Source organism: Eublepharis macularius, chromosome 2 (genome assembly GCF_028583425.1).
Source record: "Eublepharis macularius isolate TG4126 chromosome 2, MPM_Emac_v1.0, whole genome shotgun sequence".
Taxonomy (NCBI): Eukaryota; Metazoa; Chordata; class Lepidosauria; order Squamata; family Eublepharidae; genus Eublepharis; species Eublepharis macularius.
Genome location: NC_072791.1, coordinates 198,110,647 through 198,133,616, shown reverse-complemented (window position 1 = coordinate 198,133,616; position 22,970 = coordinate 198,110,647). Strand labels below are relative to the sequence as shown.

The 22,970-nt window shown below is 40.8% G+C and overlaps 1 protein-coding gene across 2 annotated transcripts in view; it reads right to left on the bottom strand.

Annotated features, from left to right (window-relative positions):
• UBR3 (ubiquitin protein ligase E3 component n-recognin 3) overlaps positions 1-22,970 on the bottom strand; it is a 158,264-nt gene that overhangs the window by 56,652 nt on the left and 78,642 nt on the right. For both annotated transcript variants that reach the window (XM_054971129.1, XM_054971130.1), the window contains exons 24-26: positions 9,410-9,498; positions 3,326-3,475; positions 1,680-1,813 (exon numbers count right to left, since the gene is read on the bottom strand). In XM_054971129.1, coding sequence (XP_054827104.1) covers positions 1,680-1,813; positions 3,326-3,475; positions 9,410-9,498 — 373 coding nt within the window. The remainder of the gene's footprint in view (positions 1-1,679; positions 1,814-3,325; positions 3,476-9,409; positions 9,499-22,970) is intronic.

Genomic DNA, 22,970 nt, shown 5'->3' with positions numbered 1-22,970 from the left:
ACAGATGTTAATTTTCTGCACTTCCCACTTCTATGCGTATTTTCTTGCACTGTACCTCTGCATTCTGACCCCAGTTGGCCCTTCTTGGATACAAGGGTTGCAGGTTCTTCGTTCTTATTTGTATCTGACAAAGTGAACTTTGACTCTTGAAAGCTTATACTCTGGAAATTTTTGTTGGGGTTTAAGGTGGTATTGGATCTGAGTGTCTACACTGGTTCCTCTGAATCATAAACGAAGACAGAAAGGACGCTAGCAATATAGGCGAAGAACATCCTTGCCTACTGCTGAAGAAGGGGAGCATTCACACATCATTGGGTATTGAATTATGTTGTCCACACAGGATTATCCAGTTGCAAATGGCTGCTATAGCACAACCACAGAGCATTATCCAATGATGTGCAGCTGCAGCCCCAGACTTTCCTGAATAAGAAGGGTATTTCACAGCAAGGCACAGAAAAGCAACTAATAAAGAAATAACTAAAATGATATAACATCACCACTTTGGGAGCTGAAAAAATGGCATATAAAGCCAGTAAATAAACAAACAGCAAAACTTTAGGTGAACACAATCGCTGAGCTCAAAAGGCACCTCGGTCTGTAGACATTTGACAAACAAATGGGAAGCACATACAGTAAATAAATTAACTTTCTCTTTTCCTCTGGTTTATAATCAATCCAAACAAGAAAATCCAGTTCTCTGTAATTTTTATGCATAGCTGCACCACTGAATCCAAATTTTACTTAGTTTTTATGTTGCAAGATGAAAACATAAAGAATTAGGTTAATAGGGTAGCTAGTATTCTAATTGGCCATTTTCACTATTGCTAGCTATCACTGTATTAAAGTTTGAATAACTTACACTGAACAAAGGCTTTTTTCTTATTATTCAACTCGGCAGAACTTTTACCAATAAATGTCTCATGGTGCTAATCTACAAACGCTTCATAATAATTTTAAAAATGGCCTCTAGTTGTACAGGACGGTTTGATTAGTTATTGGAAATCATCAATATAATAATGCACCTGGAGTGGTTAGAGAGAGACCATATTCAAAGCCTTCCATTTGTTCTAAGGAAAGGATGCATAGAAGTGAATTTGAAATGAATGCGTCTCCTCGCTTCTGGAATTAATATTTCTTTGTACAGTTCTCAGATGGAACTTTCATCTCCTCTTTCAGCAAGCAATATAAATGAGAAACAATCAATATGTTAACAGTGTAGCAGCTGGATATGGAACTCCCTCCTTCAGTGTGTCATTCAGAACAAATCAATTTTTTTTTACTTCCTATTGCTTAGTGAGAAGTGAAAGTGCACTCTCACACAGGGTAATAAGCATACAGTGCATAGCTAGTATAAGGCTACCCAGTAAACATCATGGCTAAGTGAGGATTTGACCATAGGATTCCCAAGATGAAGGCAAACATTATATATAGACAAGTTCAGGGGTTCCGAGAATTATCTTGGCAGAATTCACAATCCTTTTCTAACCTCCAATTCCTTCAACAGAACACCGACAGCAACATTAGGTGATAATAAACAAAATACTCTGCGCAGTTACTATTTTAACTTAAAATCTTATCTATCCCCAAAAAGCATATAACCAGAAAGATTAACTATAGCTGAAATGAGTTAAGTGCAGCCCCACTTTGTTTTTGAGAAGGGATGTTTTCCTGCTACTTACATCTTTAAAGAACCGCTGTAAAGTTGCAAGCCGTGCTTCATATACAGCTGCGCATGTATCCAAAGTGTAAATCTGCTCCTTTTCCGAAGTTGGCAGCTTCTTAGGTTCCGTACTATTACGGCATTGCCCCAGAACTGCAAGGGAAAAGAATCAGTTGCATACCAGAAGAAGAAATTGTATCTTCAGTAGGTTTTTTTTTTATCCATCCAAGTCAGATAAAATATTTCATGCCGGCTGAGTCAAAATTGGTCAAAGAACTGAGTAGAGAGTTTGCACTGTGGGAGATATCTGAAGAGCGACCAAACGGCTAAATATTACACTAAGTAGATATCTGCACTCTTGTTATGAAATCTAATCTCTAATTATCCCCTCCCTCCAGTTATTCAATGATGATTTAGAAGCAGCAACAGATATCACATATTTTATTTCCAATCCCCAAAGAATATCCACAGGAGATGAGAACATAGGAGCTGTCCTCCTTAAAATACACCCTCTGAGGTATCCCACTGAATCTAATGAGCCTACTCAGTTGTAAGTGGCTGGAGAATATAACAAATTATTTACAGTGCAATCCTATGCAGAGTTACACCAGTCTAAGCCCACTGAAGTCAATGGCCTTAGACTGGAGTAACTCTCCATAGGATTGCACTGTTAGTTACTGAAATATTTATGTTCCACCGCTGTTCACCTTTAAAGAGCAGCTCACAACCATCACTATCTTAATATTCAGAAAGTAAGAGTAGGTTACAGTTGCCTCCAAAGGCATGAACACAAATTACTCATACTCAATTTCCCAAATGAGCATGGAGGCCATGCTGTTCCTATGACTTCCCAGGCCTTCAAAAACAGCTTTTGGGAAGCTGTGGATAGTCTGCAAAGGTAGGAAAGTTAAATCTACTGGTGATGCTGCATTCATGGTTCTTTGGATCCAATCCTTAATATTTCTATAGCACTTTAAATACTCTAAAGCAGAGGTCCCCAACCTTTTGGGGTCCAATTCCTGTGTGCACCTCTGGAATTATGACACAGGGTGGTGGCTGCAACCACAAAATGGCTACCATAGTTGGTGGAGCCACATACACAGAGTAAGCCCCAGTGAGAAAAGAGGTAATTTTAAAAATACGTGGGGAAAGAGTGAGAGAGAATAAAACCAACTCTGTGGTAACAGCTGCAGCTGAAACGACATTATTTTAATATACACGAATTAATCTTTCTGGGAAACTACCTAAATGTTTTTAAAAAGTGGGTGGGGGCCCTTTGGCACTCTTGCCCAGCAGGCCTTCTGATTGGCTGCATGGAATAAATTAACATTGTTTCAGCAGCAAATGCTGTAACGTACTTCACACGTATTACCTTGTTATGATAGACAACCCGATAAGGTAAGTCAATGTTATTATTCCTATCTTGCCCTGGAATGGAAGGTACTGAGAGGGCTTACCTAAGTACACCTAATAAATTCATGGCAGAAGCAAGTATCAAGCTAGAGGCATCCTAGCAGGATCGCCACTATGCTACACCAACTCTCATATGGTTACTGTTTACTCATGCTATCAGGGGCTCATGACGCTCTCTGACTTTCTTGAATCCCAGCTGACACAGCTCTGTAGTCTCTCTTAAACCATTAAGGTTTGTTTCTCCAACCGTACCTGAGGAGGCTTGTAAAAGCACTACCAATCCTGCTGGTCGATCTTCAGTGGAAGGGCCGCTCTGGCCACAAATCACACAATCGTATATTGCTTCTGAAACATGCTGTTCTGACGGTGTTATCTCCATAGCAACATCTGCATCTGGCGATTCTGAGGGATGGAGGAGAAGGGCAGGGGGGAATTAACAAGGGATTCTTGAAAGGAAAAGGTTAAAATGCCTGTCTTTTCAATGATTACAATATGCAGAGCATTTTTCCACTTAGGTACCCTTGAAATTCAATTTTTTTCCAGCAGGAAGCTTAATGTAGATCTCCATACTAAAACAAGCACGGACTTTGTATGGTAGCATGTGTGTCTTTATGGCTGCAGTTATCAAAATACAGTACACTGACTGAAAGGAAAACAGGAATAAGTAAAAACATACATGCAGAAGAAAATATAAAAACAATTCTACTATACCACACTGACTTTGGAATGCGATAGGTGTTCAGTACAAATGCATATACTGTTCATGAACTAAGATGACCTTTTTTTGTTTTAACTTGAACATTTCGAATCCTAGGGCCAAACTAGATAATATAGCATCCCTGAGTTTGCCATGGGGACATGGCGCCATTTTAGAGCCTGGCTTTTTACTTTTGAAAACACAGGTGTTTTGATCCTGGTGGTTTTTGAGGCGACAAGGAGCATACAGTTTTGGTTTTTGAAAGTGTGTGTGGGGGGGGGGACATGAGCCCCTCATCCTCCTGCACTGCAATCCCCAGCAAGAACGGGCACCCCATGGCACTCTGAAAAGAAAAAAATTCAGCCTCTAAAAGGGCACCATGCCCACATGACAGATTCAGAAATGGTGTATCATCTAATCTGACCCTCAGTCACACACCAAAGTTTCACTCCCCTGGCTTTATATTATATATTTTCCTCCACTGAAATTCAATACAACTGATAAAGATGCTGAAGAACTACTAATGAACGGCAAGGATTGCCATATTTATAACAGCCCCTCTAATTATAAATCAGCACTCCTCTCAGAAATAATCACCTTTCAACAGAGATAATACCAGGTCTTCTGTACACCATGAGTTTTTCTATCCCTGCCTATCAAGTGACCCATATTTATCAAATTTCTCCTTTGGGATTCAAGCTTGGAAGTTATGTTCAACTTACAGGAGTTTGCAAAGAAAACAACAGAAGGCAGGACAACATTTTAAAAGCCTTGGGGGGTGGAGGTGGATCCCACTGAGAGACTGATTAAGAGTGCAGGAATAAAGTCCTAAAATAGTGGAACTCCGCTTAGAATTGCACTGTAAATTTGAGAAGTATGTCTCCCCACAAATACTGCTTTAAGAAAAGTTAAATATTCTATGTTCAGACAGCAGTGACCAGAGCTGCATTCACAGAGCACTGGACGTTGAGCTATCGGTGCAATATAGCTGTCATTTGCAACTGGATTTTCCTGGCGTAGACAAGACAATCCAGTGACAAATGACTACCATAACACAATCCTAGTGCAATATCCAGTGATGCATGCAGGTTGCCCAGACTATCAAGCAAAATATGTAACTGGACAAAGGAACATAAAGCTAAGATTTTCTATCTTGCTTCCTTAAATGAAGACTTAATAAATAAAGCAACATTAACAGCACAATTCTAAGAAGAGTTATGCCCTTCTAAGCCCACAGAGGTCAGTGGGCTTAGAAGGGTGTAACTTTCAGATGGCACTGTAAATCAGGACCTCTTGCTTAGACCTCTTATTTAATCCAGCATCATTCAGACAAATCTGTGCAAATGTAAAATTAGAGTATACCTGCCTTACATAAAATATTTTTTCTGAGCTTCTGGCAAGGGACACTTTAAGTTATAGGCACTAAAATATCACAGTGATCTATCATCTGATCATTTAAAAAGGCCTTATGTGACTTTTGGTTTTGGACTTTTCTGTGGACCAGCGCAGCATAAACTAGAATAGTTATCAACGCTATACCGTATAAACATTTATCATTATCACCACCTAGTGGCAACCAGAGGAACGACAAGTAAAATTAAAAGATGGAAGGAAGGTAACAACAGAACCCCACCCCCCACTGTAAAAATATAAGCACCATATATGCAACTATCAGGGAAATTATGTGCAGTATGAAACTATTTGGGGGGGGGGGATTTTCTACATTTTAAACTTGTAGTGGAGCTCAACAGAAAGATTTTTTAAAAAACAAGGATGCTCATAAAAGGAAATTATTATGCCTTCTCACTATTTATGTTCTGTTTTAAACAAAATGTAAGACTGGCTGGTATTTTGCTGCTAATTCTTTTCCTGTGGGTTTTTGAAAATATGCCAATCGAAATATTAAGTCAAATTCACTACACAAATTAATCATGAACATTAACACCATAAACATTCACCGTGTAATATATTTATTTATATCCCTACTCTATGCCCAATTAGGGCCAACAAAGTACCTCCATGATATTCAAGATTGCTTTACATTTTGGAGCAAAATTCATGTGTTATTTATAAACATTTCTGAATCATGATTTCAAAGTCACAACACTATTGGTCTAGGTAAACGCTTCCTAGCTTATATACTAAACACCAGCTAACACAACTAGGCACATGTTCTAATTTATAAAACTGCAAAAGACTCAGCTAATATCTTCACACAAGCCTAGGCAGAAAGAGGCTAAAGCAGTTCAAAGTAAAAGTTCACAAGCATTATTAGTATTAACTGGAGCTAGCAGTTTCTCTGTACAGGTTTACTAAAAGAGAAATAAACATTTTTTGAGGGCTCACAGACAGCGCTGTTATGTTATTGTAGCAGTTGCAGGCTCTGAACCATTACTGGGACTGCCTGACACTGTTACAGTAAGCAAATGGGGAAATAAATGCACAGAATGATTCCCACTAGTCACAGCTGCTTTGCATAGAAAAAAACTCGTCAAGAAGTGAGTAAGATTATGGGCGATGTGCATTAGTGCCCCTAATCAACTTTAGACAATGAGCTTTCGGCTTGGGTTCCTCCTAAAATTTTTGCAGACAGAAGGGATTTCAATCCATAGAGCATGAATTCCCTGCCTCCCCTCTCCCACTGCAGTTCCTGGGGACCAGGGTGCTCTAGGAACAGCAGAGGAGAGGGAAGCTGGAAGTCTACTGCCAGAATGGGGAATCAGTGAAAATCACTCCCCTTCCATTCACAGAAATTTTAGGCAAGATCCGAGCCAATATCTAGTATATGCTGTCTTTTAAAAAAAGAAGAACATCAGACAGCACTGAAAGTAGGAATTAACCTTGACCAATGTGTCTGGTCCGTAAGATCAGTGCAAAACTTGATGCTAAATGCCTTGTGTTTGCAGTGCTTAAGCCAATGAGTTGATGAAACAGCTAATATCCCAGCATACTAAACAGAGTTTACAATCTGTAACTGGAAGCAACATTGCTCTTGCAGAACGCTGCGTGTGTCAAGGTGGTCCCTGAGCACTGAAGCAACTATCAGAATGTTAATATCTTTTGCCCTAACCCAGCATGTATATCCTCAGAAGACCAGTCAATGCTAATTTATTTTCCTATCTGGATTCAGAAGAGGAGATGCTAGAAAACCTATGTCACCTTGCTATTAAGAGAAATATGCACCTTTCCCCTATTACTCTAAAAGCATTTCCATTCAAGGACTGAAAGTCTGTCTCCCCCTCTTTTTTTCCTCTTAATTCAAATGAGATTCACCAGGCAATGTCTACTCCCTTGTCAAAAGAAACTCTTCATTGGAAGAACCCTAAATTACCAATCATGTTCAATAGATTTTTAAAAAAAAAACATCATAAATGATGAAAAGTAAGAGGAGATGATTTAATTTGCATGCAATCAAAACAGCTTTGAAGGTCATGGTCTGAATGTGTGCTTCTGCACTGACAAGCAAGAGTGCCACCATCTCCCCCCAGTACCACAAGGTGGGCCTTATGTCGTGGTAATGATGGATGACTTCGATGGTACCTCACTATTTATAAAGAATAACTTCAGATGAACCCCCTGGTAAAACACAGGTTACATCCTCTGTCCTCTGTTTACCTTCCTCATTCTCAAAACAATTTCTGTTTGGGATGGGACCTTCTTCTACCAGCTTATGAGCACATTAAGCCACCTTATACTAAGTTAGACCATTGGTCTATCAAGACTAGTATTGTTTACTCTGACTGACAGCAGCTCTCCAAGGTCTCAGGTAAAGGTCTTTCCTATCACCTACTGCCTGCTCCTTTTAACCAGAAATGTCGAGAATTGAACCTGGGGCTTTCTGCATGCAAAGCACATGATCTACCACTGAGCCACAACCCCTCCCCATTTGCAGGAACTAATGCTGGGATTTGGGAAGGACATCACCGCCATGCTTATATGGATCTGTTTGAAAAGCAATGTCTATCAGCCATCTTCAGGTCAGACCCATGTCTGTCCTGACTGGCAAAGGCTAGAAGCAGAAATGACGCAATCACTGACTGGTCCAGAGCCAGATGGAAGTTAAGACAACAGTTCAGCTGACACCACAAAGGCAGGGCAGGTGGGTGGGGGTGAGAAAAAAACATGGGGCTTGCCTACGGCTCTAAAGGCAAGGCCAATGGTCAGTGCAGCTACAGGGCCGGGCTTCCCCAAGGTGGCAGAAGCAGCTGGCAATGCCACAGCTTTTAACTCTTGGAGGCCACAACTAAAAGCCATGCCTTCACAGCCTAACAGTGACCTGTTGGAGTAAGTCCAGGGAGGAGGTCAGAACATTCTCAAACCTTCTCCAGGGATAAGAGGCAACCCCCAGGATTGGCTGGTTCCCCACAAATCAGAGAAAGAGGGAGGGGACTTATAGGGACTGTGAGAAGGTTATTTAAGCTCCTGCAGCCCAAACCCAAGGAGGACATGGGCAGGGATACTCCCTCCATAGAGCTAGTTCAGAGAGAAGGGCAGGAGACTACAGGAAGAGTACTGATGGGAGGAGGTGGATTAGGGTGAAGATTCAACAACTTCCCCTACCACTCTGAGGCCTCTGCAGGGGTGGACTCAGTACACCCTTTGTGGGGGGGCCTCATCTTCAAGAAGGACGTGCAGCACCTTCACTCAACAACCTGCCAGCTGTAGATAATTGGACAGCCTCCCCTTTGTGCCATGAGCGCCAGTCCCCCTACCTCATCACATAACTTTATAGTATCTTTCTTTAAAAATCATCATGATCTGAACTACCTGCTCAGCTATAATCCCCTTGTATTGTCGAAGGCTTTCACGGCCGGAGAACGATGGTTGTTGGGGGTTTTCCGGGCTGTATTGCCGTGGTCTTGGCATTGTAGTTCCTGACGTTTCGCCAGCAGCTGTGGCTGGCATCTTCAGAGGTGTAGCACTGAGAGATCTCTGTCTTTTGGTGCTACACCTCTGAAGATGCCAGCCACAGCTGCTGGCGAAACGTCAGGAACTACAATGCCAAGACCACGGCAATACAGCCCTATAATCCCCTTCTTCCATTTTGAGTAGCAAAATGCATACCTTATTTACCCCAAAGGAAGTCGACCCTGAATGTGAGATGATCCCCCTAATAAAAGGCTATACAGAAAAGGGTTTTTTAAAATTGTAAACTGTATGCAATTTTTAAAAACTGTATATTGTATGCAAATTTAAAACAGCCCATTCTTTTCCTTGTGGAAAAAAACCTGGTCTTCCTTTCATGTAAACAGAGTAGCTATCTCAAGACTACAGACACGTTTGTACATTATCAGATCATGAATCATAGAGTTGGGAGAGGCCTTACAGACTATCTAGTTCAACCCCCTGCCCAATGCAGGAACAGCCTACAGCATCCCCAACAAATATTCGTCCAGCCGCTCCTTGAAGACTGCCCATGAGAGGGAAGCCACCACATCCCTCCGCAGCCCATTCCAGAAAAAAAAAATTGTTTGGGTATCCTAAAATTGAGGCTAAATAGTTACAATTAAAAAATGTATTTGTAGGTAGCAGTCACTTCACTTCTTCATTAATTATGGCCTAGTTTACCGTTTTAGCCTATTTTCCAACCCCAACAGAATTCAGCAATATACAAGAAAGACAAAGGAACAAACACTTACCAACATCCATGGCAGTTTCCATAAAGCTTTTCTGTCTTGATGCAAATTCAGCTAACAACTTCTGCTGCCTCTCCCTAGCCTTCTGTCTCCTAGGTGAAGAAAAAAGAAGGTGGAGTTAATGTAAAGACGACTAACTTGGTTTTACGTCCATACAAGTTCTCAGGTGTTACATAAAATCTAGAAGACAATTTGTTTCTAGATGGCATCAATGCTAGTCTCCCAAACCCTACAACTGGACATATACAGAAGTGTCTCCAATCCTTGTTCTTCAAGTGCGCCCTCTTTTACTCAATATTCATATTTTACATATGAGAACTCTCTGGTTTATGTCTTTTGAGACACACACACACACACACACACACACACACACACCGCATGCCATACTCTCAGGAGACTATGGCCAAATCCACACGCACTCACCATCCGCTTATCTTGCGCAGTCATGGCAGTTGGGTTCATTCCACTACCATGCTGTGCATCATCACATTCACCCTCCCAGTGTGTCTTCATGGCGCAATCAGTTCTCCACACGCCATTGAGTAAAGCGTTATAGTGGGCGGTTCCCTCCTCCATCGTCAGTGTTGACGGTGCACGTCACTTCCCATTCCCCCCCCCCAAAAAACCTTAATTTTGCACTATACCGATATTCCGACTCTTATGTAGGCAGAGCCAGGGAAAAGCCAGAGTATTTATAGGGGGGAACCAGGTTCCATTCAAAGCCGAGAGTGGAAAGTAACTGATGGTAAGATAAAGGACCATCATCTGTTTCTTTTCCCGCGCAAACCGCTGCTCACTAAAGTAGGTTTTGTGGTATACCGACCTTTCTTTATTGTGCAAATGCGCTATGAAAGCCCATTTTTTTTCCAAAAAAATGGCTGGGCAAAAACAGATTTCTGCCATTATCACGTGGTACGGAAAAGAGGCGCAATTGTGGCACGGTGATAGCAGGGAACACGTGGAATGGGAAAGCGTGAGTATCTGCTTGAACAGCGCCGCAGTTGCAAAAAAGGCGCAGAAACAAAACGGAAGTGTGGATTCGGCCATTATGTGTTCTTGAGTGGCAGTCCTCTGACCCTACCAACTCTAAGTAATTCCTGTATACAGCTTATTCCTTCCTCTTTTCCAGCATATTGTTTAATTTTCATCCCAGACAACCAAAAAGGTGAATAGAGGACTCTTCCTGGGAGATAACATCCTCGATTCCTCAATACAGAAATTGGCCAACCAAAAGAATTTACAAAAAGATGCTCTACAGGGTGCACATTCAAAAACATATGTTGGTATTTCCTTCACAAGGAAAGGTTTGAAATATAGCGGTTTGAAAGATAAAAACAACTAAAGGGGGAATTATTAGGAATCTGACTGTTAAAACTTTGTTTCTTGCCCCACTGAAATTTGCCATCTATTGTCTTAGAAAAGGAGACAAGTTCGCCTAAGGACACTGAAGAAACAGCCCAAAAGCCTACAGAAATGTATTATTCACAGAAGACTGCTACTAGAATTTTTCATCTCAACAGCACTAACTTACTGTCAATGGAAAATCAGAATATTTCTGTCCTAGATTCAATGCTTTTATTTTCCATTATTATGCTATAATATTTGAGAACAGCATAATTAGCTGCTGATATCCATAAAGGACAGGATGACTTGTCAAGTTTTATTTTTCATAGCTGTACCGAGGGTTTAAATTGCCTGACTCAAATTCTGGTTCATAATGACAGGAATATATAATAGGCATACAGGAATTTAAGTTACATCTCATCCACATTAACAAAATTTAATACACATTATTCAATACTTTTTAAAAGACACATATGCACTGACACCCACTCAAGAAGCAAGATTAATTTTATTCAGAAACAAGGAGGGTACTAAAAAAAAATCAAATTGCTCTGCAGTTCTGTACAACAGGAGGTATTCAGCAGAGAACTAAAGAGGCAACTTCATAAGCTACTTAACACACCTGGACTCGGTGCTCCCAATGCCACCTGCTTATTATCTTCTGCAAAATTATATCCCCATCCCACTCGAGTAAAAAGCTCAAACACCCAGGTTTTCTTTTTCTGAAATATATTTGGGAAGTTAATCATATGCATATACCATCTTTATTTTTTAAAAGCAAAGCTCAAGGTGCATATGAAGTACAAATTGGCAAAAGCAGGCCAAGGAAGTAGCAGAGTTTATGCGAGTCACTAAACCTTCCGGGTTGGATCAAATGACCCCCCCCCACTCCACCCCTTGGGACCCTATGACGGCTTCCATCCAGTTTTACTTCAACACAAAATGATTTCCTTCAGCAAAGAAAATACTTTGATGAATGGTTCCTTCATCAGAGGAACCATTTCTCCATCAGAAAAAAAAACCAGTCTGCATTGGCGGAAGTATTTTTCCTTGAAAGGAAGACTTTGTGAAATAGAGTCATAGGTTCCAACCTTCTATTGACTCTTATATTCTGAAGAGTGCTTTAACAAATTTCAGCTCTGTGATAAAAATAAAAAGAGAAGTATCTACAGGTAAAACTAGAGGAAGAAATTCTGTGATTCTTTCTTCTGCAAAACTTTCTTTAAAGTCAAAAGGCTATAAATCTGAATGAATGAATGGAGTATTGAGTGAAAAAGCAGCATGGAGAGGGAGATTTTGAATGGAAAAAAGACCAGCGGGTAGAGGCGGCTTTTCCTGCCCATGCTTCTTCCCTCCAGACCTGCAGCACCCCCCCCCCTATTGCTTTTGGTTAAAGAAAAAGCTGGAGGACAGAATCACATCTCATTTAATGCAATTTAAAGTTAATTAGAAATAAAATTCACAGCTTGCAACGTCTGAACATACTGTCATAACTCACAGCTGATAATGTATATTTAAGGTGTTATAAATGAAGAGGATGGCAATGGGTACTGAAAACCTTTGCGGGGGGGGGGGGGAGAGATAGGCCTGTGTGAGCAAGGTATGCAGACAAAACAAGCTAACACTTCAAATCAAGTTGCCCTTTATTTATAATGTCTCAGTAATCCTTAAAACTAGCCTGTTAAACTAGCCTGATTTAGGATTGCCAATCTTCAAGAGGGGCCTGGAGAGTCCCTGGAGTTACAATTGATCTCCAGTGAAAAAGGCTGCTTTGGAGGGTGGACTCTTTGGCCTTATGCCCTGCTGAGGTCCCTCCCCTCCCCAAACCCTGCTATCCCCTAGCTCCACCTCCAATTCTCCAGAAATTTTCCAACCTGGAGCTGGCAAGCCTATATGACTATACTACAAAATTGTGGAAAGAGGAAGGGAGAAGGAAGAAAAGCAGCCTACTGGGGATTTGGCCCAGGCTCACACTCTTATCCCACACTCTCATAAAGCTAACAGAACAATACATATTGGAACAAAATAAAAATGCATATAAAATATTGTAAGGTACAGGACAGAGTATAGTACAGGGAGTAGACTACTATGGCCTACAGGGGAGAAGTAACAAAAATCCCTTATGCTAACGGTGGCACTTTCCTCCAGTAGATGAAAGGCTCCTCCTGAGGCAGAAAATTTCTTGCACTAGATGAAAACACTGCCAGTATTGGAACTGATCTGTAGGATTTGAACTAATAAGAATAAAAATTCATATATCTGCTGCATTGTTGCCAGAGCTAACTTCTTGATATCCAAACCAAACCAAAAAAATCTCAATTATATCTTCGTAATTTACAATATGAGGTGAACAGCAATACAGTTGGACACATTTTTGTTCCCCACAAAACATGATGCAACAGTATTATGTGGCAGTTTTCATAATTATATTTCCAAGGGAATCTCTCTCAGCCTAAGTTATGCCTTTATTAAACAGGCTTCCTGTAAATAGAGAGACCCCTAATAAGGAGACATAAACAAACTGACAGATTCAGAACAGCTCAGTAATTTTCCACAATGACCCACAGGGCTCAACAGAGACTGAAAAAATATTGCGCAAGCAGCTCTGCTAAACTGTCCTCTAACTCAATGCCTTGGTTTCTATGGCAACGACTTCTCCGGGTGATGCCAAGTTTGCTTTGTAGGATGAAGAAACTAGAAAATAGGTCATCATTGAGTGCTCACAAGCCCGTTCAATCTTCATTACTGTAGAACTGGCCTTCGAATTCCTCCAAAATGGAGCTGTGTCAGACAAAGTTTAATTATTTATTGAGATTCATATTTGCTTGGTGACAAAAATACATATGAAATCCTCACCAACACCCTCCTGTCATTCTGACAAGGATTTGACAAGCGTTCCTCACAATGTAACACATTTCTTATGATCTCTTCATGGTGTTGGAAACCAATGTAGTATGGCGGCTTTCTCACAGCAAAGGTCACTTCAGAAGCGCCACACCACATGGGAGAAGCCCACATTGCAGCTCCTTCCCATACCAGAATTGCACCAAGTTGCAGAAGAAGAGATGCTGGTGTGTGTGTAGGGGGAGGAGTTAGCATCATAGGCCCCACCCACATCTCAAAACCTTCTGGCAATCCATTTGAAGAGTAAGAAAAGGCATGTGAAAGTAGCTCCAACACTGCCAAGGAAGGAAAGGAGAGCAGCCACTTCTATGACAAAAAGCTACAGTTCTTACTCTTACCATAGTTAGTGGCCTTGGGTCCAACTTCAAAACAAAAACACAGGATATATCTGTGCAAGCATCTTGCGCCTTTTGAGATAATACATAGAAGGCCTATTTTAACTGTGGCCGAACCTCTCCACACAAGTATACAGTTACAGTAATGGGGTGCTTTTCAGAAAGATACCCCTTGCTTAAAAACAATAACAAATCTTATAGGCAACTATTCCTAACACTGCAGAACAAGAAATTACATAATGTCTTTCAATGTCTTTGAATGTCTTTCTTTAAAAGGATTTTAAATAGTATTTGCTTAAATACAGTGTTTTTATTTTAAGCTTAATTATGAACTGTACCATCAACTTCATCAGAACATTACCAGAAACCTGCAGAAAAACCAGAAGGCACAACAACAACAAAATTAGATTTTATTCTCTAACAAGCCATGTTGCTAGCAGTTTCCTGGAAAAAATGCCAAATTTGAATCCTCTTATTCATATTAATGTAATTGTCATATCAGTATAGTAGGTTTTGAACTACTAGATTTCTAGGTAAAGGTAAAGGTAGTCCCCTGTGCAAGCACCAAGTCATTATTGACCCATGGGGGGGACGTTGCATCACGACGTTTTCTTGGCAGACTTTTTACAGGGTGGTTTGCCATTGCCTTCCCCAGTCATCTACACTTTACCCCCAGGAAACTGGGTACTCATTTTACCGACCTCGGAAGGATGGAAGGCTGAGTCAACCTTGAGCCGGCTATGTGAACCTGGCTTCCGCCAGGATCGAACTCAGGTCGTGAGCAGAGCTTGGGCTGCAGTACTGCCGCTTACCACTCTGCACCACGGGGCTAGATTTCTAACAAGCAGTATTTTCACAAGAATCAAAGGACGTTGTGAATGGAAGCAAAGCATCAAATCAAGAAAAAAAATCATAATACAAAAGATGCCCTAACTCAGTACAAGCAGCACACACATCTTTTTGCCTTCTGACAAGTAAACAGTATCACAAAATTACTCCAATTTTCACAACAATGTATGTAACAAAACTCGTATCTCAAAAGCATTTAAGTGTACAGATAGTATTACACACGGCCAATGCAGTTTAAAGAGAGTGTAGAGGTGTGTGTATGTTTTTAAGGCAACACAAATAGACTAAGATGCTGGATATAAGGAATATTGTAACATATTGCCTCCTTGAGACACAAGTATAACATCAGAACTAACAGCAGTAAATTAAAATGCAAGACTCACTGCAGCCACAGTGGGACTGCAACAACTACTAAAAGCGTTTTTTAAAAAAAGACAGCTGCAGGAAGCGAACGGGTACTGGTGGCTATCAGGGACTTTTAGTTGATTATGCGTTTCAAATATAACCTGGTTCAGAAGATCCTTGGCCATTTTTACTTTGCTTAAGTATTCTTTAAGATTTTTTTTAAAAAAACATACTTACTGATAATGGTACAGAGATCATATTTTTATGTGGATTAAAATATATGAAGTGGCACCGGGTGTGGGGAGGGGCAGATGGGTGGACACCATTTCCTCAAAGAGATGAAATTTTTCAATTTACTTCCCGTCAAAAATGTGTTCACATTTCATACACCAATAAACAGGACTCCTGATTATAAAACTGATTATTTCCTACATCCAGTTAAAAATAAAATTCACATTCATTCACTCATAGAGAACTTATTAAAATGGAAAATTAATATTTCAAAACTATAATAGATAATCTGTATTTGCTCTAATGTAAGTAATTACCTACAGAGGTTGAGCCCCAAGGCACAGAGTGGTAAGCGGCAGTACTGCAGCCCAAGCTCTGCTCACAACCTGAGTTCGATCCTGGCGGAAGCTGGGTTCAGGTAGCCAGCTCAAGGTTGACTCAGCCTTCCAAGGTCGGTAAAATGAGTACCCAGTACTCATGAGTACCTTTACCTACCTTTCTGCATAGAAACACATTGCCTTAAATTCTATTGGTGCTTTTAAAGAGGCTAATTTTTCCAGTCTTATCAGAAGCTTTTTGAAAGCCATTTTCTGAATGTGTGTTCAAAGCTATGGGCTCTCAGAAGCCTTTTTACTCTTTTCCTGTTTCGCAGAGAGCCCCGTGGCGCACAGTGGTAAGCTGCAGTACTACAGCCCAAGCTCTGCTCACGACCTGAGTTCGATCCTGGCGGAAGCTGGGTTCAGGTAGCCAGCTCAAGGTTGACTCAGCCTTCCATCCTTCCGAGGTCGGTAAAATGAGTACCCAGTTTCCTGGTGGTAAAGTGTAGATGACTGGGGAAGGCAATGGCAAACCACCCGGTAAAAAGTCAGCCAAGAAAACATCGTGATGTGACGTCCCCCCATGGGTCAGTAATGATTCGATGCTTGCACAGGGGACTACCTTTACTTACCTACCTACAGAGGTTACACGAAAACATTTTTCAGTAACTCTTCATTTATATAAGCTGATGAAAATCCCCTCCTCCCGCAGCACAAGTGGAAATTTTAGGTGGGATCCAACCCATGAGCTATGTGTAAAAGTAAGGATAGCCAAGAAATCTCTGTCTTAGAATCTGTGAGAATTTAATCCTTATAATATGCTGATACGTCTACTAAATGGACTGAGTATTACAATCATATATTTAAGAACTCGATTAAGAATGTGAACAATGTATCACATAAACAGGTGGTTATGAAAATAAGTGGGTATGATACAGGGTAGGTCTGACCTTTGTACATAGCAGGGAAGTGCCAGGTAGGCTGCTGGTAGTTTTGCAGTTTTGGCAGCGCCACAGAAGCCGTTCAGTGACCTTACATCCATCTCCACAACCTAGGTCCAAGCCATGCCATCATACCAGTATTTTCTGATCCGATACTCTTTTAAAGACGTTTTCAAAATTGGCCTATGCAATACTGATCAAATACAGTAAAAAGCGCTACGTCCCACATATATATCTTGTTGTACACAAATTCCAACAAGATCAATACAAATTCAGAAAACTCTTACGCAAAACATTCAAATGAAGATGGGATGAGTTTTTCCAACTTTTAGATCATTTTACATTGTGTGTAAATTTAAGGGATGTACAACCATATTTTATATAAATCAGCTATCTTCATCTCCAGGGACTAAAAAGATTTTATGGTTCTAATGTACACGGTTGTTGTAAATTTTGTTGTAAATTTACAAGAACTTATGTGGACTTTGAAAACACATGGTGTTTATGTTGGAATATGGTTACAAATTGTGTGTATAAAGTGCACTGAAGTTGCAGGCAACTTATCGTGACCCCATAGGGTTTTCAAGGCAAGAGCCGAACAGAGGTGGTTTGCCTCAGCACAGTAACCCTGGACTTCCTTGATGGTTTCCCATCAAAGTACTAATCAAGGTCAACCTCACTTAGCTTTTAAGATCTGACAAGATATGGTTAATCTGGGCCATCCAGGTGAGCGTTGGTTACAAATTACATGTATGAAATAATACTGATTAAAATTAGGAGAGTCAAAACAAATTCTGTTGTGTGTATCTCAAGCTTAAAAAAAAACCATAATGGCATGTATTCTGCGGTTGACAAGTGCCATTAAATTAGCAGGTGTGTTCTTTTTTAAGTTATGCAAGGAAAACTTCAGTGTATCCAATAACCACTTGTGCACGACACAGCATTACCAGTAAAATGTTCATCTAAATTGATGTTTGCGTACCTGAAGAACCTAACTTCTATAGCAACAATTATTAGGGGGAAATGGTAACACCTGTACATAAATCACAATCAGACATCAACTGTAATACTACTTTAACTTCAATATAATACAACTTTAATAAAACTGTATTGAGTTGCATCCTTTGTGGAGGCTTATTAACAGAGCAGCTTCTTTTCTATTTTTGTCACCATTCATAGTAGTCTCACACTCCTTTGTATTTCCCATAACAGTGGCATTAAATGTAGTAACTGTAAAAGGGGGGGGGTCTTTTCTTTGTGAATCAACTGTTGATTGTTATTCTGCCTAATACTGTTGCAAAATTTATTTACTTACTTCATGTATATCCCACCTTCTTCCCCAATGGGGACCCAAAGTGGCATACATCATTCTCCTCTCCTCCATTTTATCCTCACAACAGCCCTGTGGGGTAGATTAGGCTGAGAGAGTATGACTGGCCCCAAGTCACCCAGTGAGCTTCCATGGGAGACCAGGGATTCGAACCTGGGTCTCCCAAATCCTAGTCCAACATTCTAACCACTACATCACACCGGCTCTCAGTGTATTATGAAAGTTCTAATTCTAAAGTTCTAATTCTAAAAGTTTCCTCCGCAGACAGACTGGTGATCGCAAATGCGATTTGAGGGTGATCAGGATTCAGCTCGTGTGGAACACTGCACCTGTACAAGCTCCCTATTGTTACCTGTTTCCTCCTCATTTTGTGCCTTACTCTGCTTGCGATGTTCCCTGTAACAAACTACACTGAAAAAGTGGAAAATTTGATCAATAAAAGACAAAGCTTTGTTGCGTTTTAAATTGGGATATGCATGGTCTTTAATGGTGGTTGCAGCTACACAAGCTTACATCTACCAAAAGCTGCATTTGTGGACCTACATTTTGAGATATTTTTAAAAAATGAAGCCACAATGTTTTCAATGACAGGGAATTTACAGTGTGTTGACATTATTAAATGTCGAGGACTATTTATTAAAGAACATAAGCTAAAACGAAGAATTGCACCAGATACTTTGGTCAAATCCACATTACTCATTCTAAGTCGCATGTTCCCTGCATTCCCCACGCAATCCCGAGTGCCGGTCACATTACCTCATTAAACAGACGCATTTCATTCGCATTTCTCCCGAATATGTGGTCACAGGTTTTCAACGGGAGTTTCACGGTGGCCGTGAACGGGCCAATGTGCAATTTACGCGGTTTTTTTAAAAACCACCCCCCTTCCTGTCTCTCCGGCCGTTCCGAGAGTTCCTATTGGCTGATTCAACTTGCAAGTGCTCCGTAGTCTGCAAAAGACTGTTTTTGACTTCATAGCATTGGATTTATTGATTATGCTGTTTCTGAATCAAATCTGGTAGTTTGAAAAATCATTTTGGGGTGAATCTATCCTCAGAACGGACTCGCGAAACTTCCTTTTTAACTGTTTTTTATTTTTTTTATTTTATATTACTGTAATATCGAAATTACAAAATATCGAAATAATGACACTCCAAGGAAGTGAAACTTCAGTAAAATTCAGGCACTGAACTCTCCTGCATAGGAAATGCCCACAAAAGCTTCCCACATGCTTCCAAATTTCCAAAAAAGAAACGGGAGAGAGCCATCAGTGCTGTCAGTGGGAGAAAGAGAGGCATCATTATCTTCAATGATGTTTCTTTATAAGGCAAGATCGAAATAACGGAAAAGTGCGCTCAAAAATTTTTTTAAAAATGGGCGGGAAAAAAAGGTCCTGCCCAAAAAAGTGGTTTTCGAGCAGCCATGTGACCGGAGGGACGCGCAAGAAAGACGGATTGGAAGCAGGAATGTGAACGAAGAGGAAAAAATCGCGGATTGGAGGCAAACGGAAGATATCCGATAAACATGCGGGTAATGGGTGAATGTGGATTCGACGTTTATCTGAACCGATGCAGCAAAAAACGCAGCCTGCCGACACCTCCTTTGTTATAATGGTGGCCTATCAGCAGGTGACACTTCCCTTCTGCTGCCTCATAGCCTTGAGGACAGAATTGCTCTTTAGATGCTTCCATTTTGACCTCAGTTGTCAGGGGAAAGATCAAACCCCTGAGTTTTCTGTTGCCTCTATATCGCCAGTGAGTGCAAGGTTGACCTTTGCAAGTAACTACACAGTAGCTCCAGGTCTGTACTATTTCTTACTGAAGTCAACCTCAGATGGCTGCCATATAAGCCCTCTGGTAATAATAAAAACTGTGCTTATATACAACTAGACAGAGTGGTGAACAAAGTCAGTGTTAATATTATTCCCTCAATACAGCTGGGGAGCTGGGGGTGAGAGGAGTAGCTTACCCAAGGCCACCTGCTGAGCTCATGGCAGTAGTGGGATTCGAATCAGTGAAGTGCTGATTCATAGCCCAACCACTTAACAAATCTCATTTCTACGAGAGACTTCCAATGACATTTCAACTTCCTCCACCAAAACATATCTCCCTCCCTCCACCTGCACTAAGAACCTTGATGCACATGTGTAGGATACTGCACAACGGTGAGTGCAATCCTGAATTAACGTATTGCATAAACCTGTACCTGCACAAGGCACTTTGATTCTGACATTCATAACATAGTTGCACTATGCATTTCACAACCGTGAGTGCAATTGTCATCGATGTCCTCCAATAGTAACATAACAGTAGCAGATCTATTCTTAGCCAAACCTTGAGCTTTATCACCAGATTCACCGTTATAAAGACAGTCCTCAGTTGCTGGTAGGGAATTAAGAGTAGCTGTGCAATGTACGGAAACTAGTATAACAGGATAGCACAACAATGTCCACCCTGCGCGACCCTAAAGCATGACTTCAGTCACCCAACTGTCTTTTCAGTAACTATCCTTGTTCTAAGATGAGCAATACTGTACTCATATTGGAATTTTGGGTTTCTAGGAGTATTAGTAAATAAGGAAGCAATATTCACCTCCAATTAAAATACACACAGTTAAGAAGAGTCTTAACTGTTTCCCAAGGAAAATACATACAGATATTTGTGGTCATGCCATTAAGTGTGGCATATCAACTACACATTAACACTGTGATCCCGCCCTCCCCCCCCCCCCCGGTTGTAGTAGGATTCATTTGTGGCATCCATAATACCAACAACTCCATGAAGTCTGAAATTGAGAAGAATGCAGTTCTTGTATTTAGGAGAGCAGCTGAGTCATTTAGGAATGTTGTAAATTCATTAACATGTCTCATTATATCTTCTAGAAAATAATTAAAGCATAGCCTTCCAGCTGACTGATATAAAAGTAGCGTATGGCTGATTTTTTAAAGAAGTTACCATTTAGAATGTAAAGCTACCTTAGTTCAGTGGCACAGCATTGCCTGAAATCCAAAATACAACGAATAAACTTCATTTCTCCACAACATGCTTATTAGAGATACACCATTCTATTTTGTATTTTCTCAGACCATGCTGTTTGAGATGTCAGGTTCTGACTGTGTTTAAGCCAAAGAGACTCCATTTTAATCCTGTCAGTATATTAAGTGTTTTCTTTGCAGGTGGCAAGCCTTCCGCTACAAGCTCACAGAGAGAAGAGGAATGTTATGTCTACATATATCTGCCTTTCAGACACCCTTGGGAAACTTTCACTTTCTCACCCTCGGGCCGATTGTTTTGAGAACTGAGGGGGAGGATGGGGCCTGCAGGGAACTGCTATTCTGTACCTTTGCTTTTGCCTGTCATTCGTAACAATTTCTAGCTCAGCCATGATCCTTGTATCTTGGAGTGTGGACTTATAATGGTTGTTTATCTTCAGTAAAGCCTTTTGAAATCGATGGACTTTTGTCTCATTGCAAGGGGTAGTCTGGATTGCAACTTTTGTTCAAGCCACAGTCTGACATGAGATAGGAAAGTGATGCTCTCCCAATGCAGAGCCCGGACAACCTTCACCGCAACCAACTGAATTTCTGTTATCTACCTTGTAACTCGTGTAACTGAAGCCCAGTAAGATTGCGCGCCTCTTTACAGTTCCACCACATGTGTTCAAAGCCCGCATTTCAAACAGACACCGATGCTGCTATTACATATCTTATTCAGTGTTTGTGGAGTTAAATACCACTCATATAGTCTTCTACTTTCTCTCTCTAAAAGATAATCACACCAAAAATCCTCAAATGAACTTCTTAAAAAAATCCCATGCTCTACCAGAAAGATCTCAGCTTATTGCTCAAGCCGATTACTTTTTGAAAGGAGTCCAAAGCCGGAATACTGAAGCCCACAAGATATTTTTATAGAGGGGAACTGGTCTTTCACCCAGTCCTTTGCTTTTTAGGTCATTCTGTAATAAGGACAATAAATAATCCTTACACACAAGCTCTGTTTGGCCTATAACTACTCATCATGAGTCAGCAGTGATCTTACATGTGAATTAAGCATGTAAGGCAAACTCTATGCTGTGGACTATGGAAAGGGACTGAAAATAAAAAGGTCAATATTATAATGCCCCTGCATAGATCTATGGTGCTATCTTGTGTGGAATACTGTACAATTCTGTTACCTCAAAAAGGATATTGCAGAGCTGGAAAGAATACCGAAGAGAGTAACCAGGCTGATCAAGGGGTTGAAACACCTCCCCTATGAGGAAAGGCTGGAGAGCCTGGGACTTTTCAGTTTAGAAAAGAGAAGGCTTCGGAAGGACAGGGCAGAGGTTTATAAAAGTAGATTGTGTGGACAGAGAGAACTTCTCCCTCTCCCAAAAAACTAGAACTTGAAGTTGATGGGTAGTAGATTCAGGATGGACAAAATACTTCTTCACATTTTATCACTTCACACAAGCGATAAAATGTGGTCTTTGCTGCCAGACAATGTAGTGAGGGCCGCAGGCAAAGACGGCTTTAAGAGAGGATTAGACAGATTCATGGAGAATAGATCTATCAGCAGCTACTAGTTACAGTGACTAAAGAAAACATCCACATTCAGAGGCAGTAAACCTCTGAACACCAGTGCCAGGAGGCAACATGCAGGGAAGGCCTTGGCCTCTCTGCCCTGTTGTTGATCCTCCAATGTAACTGGTTGGCCACTGTGTGAGTCAGGATGCTGGAGAAGATGGACTGCTGGTCTGATCCAGCAAGGTCTTCTGATATTCTTATGTTCACTGCCTTTGAAGATTTTGGCTCACTGATGAATCAAGGGACAGGAGGAAGAGACATCTTACTGCTGGACACAGACCAACTGATCAGTTTGGCCAAAACTGCAGACACTTTCGGTCTTTTTTTTTAATATATCGAGCCTTTCAGACTAAAAAGCCCACAAGGGGCATTTGCACAAGCATGCCCATTAAGTATTAAAAGGC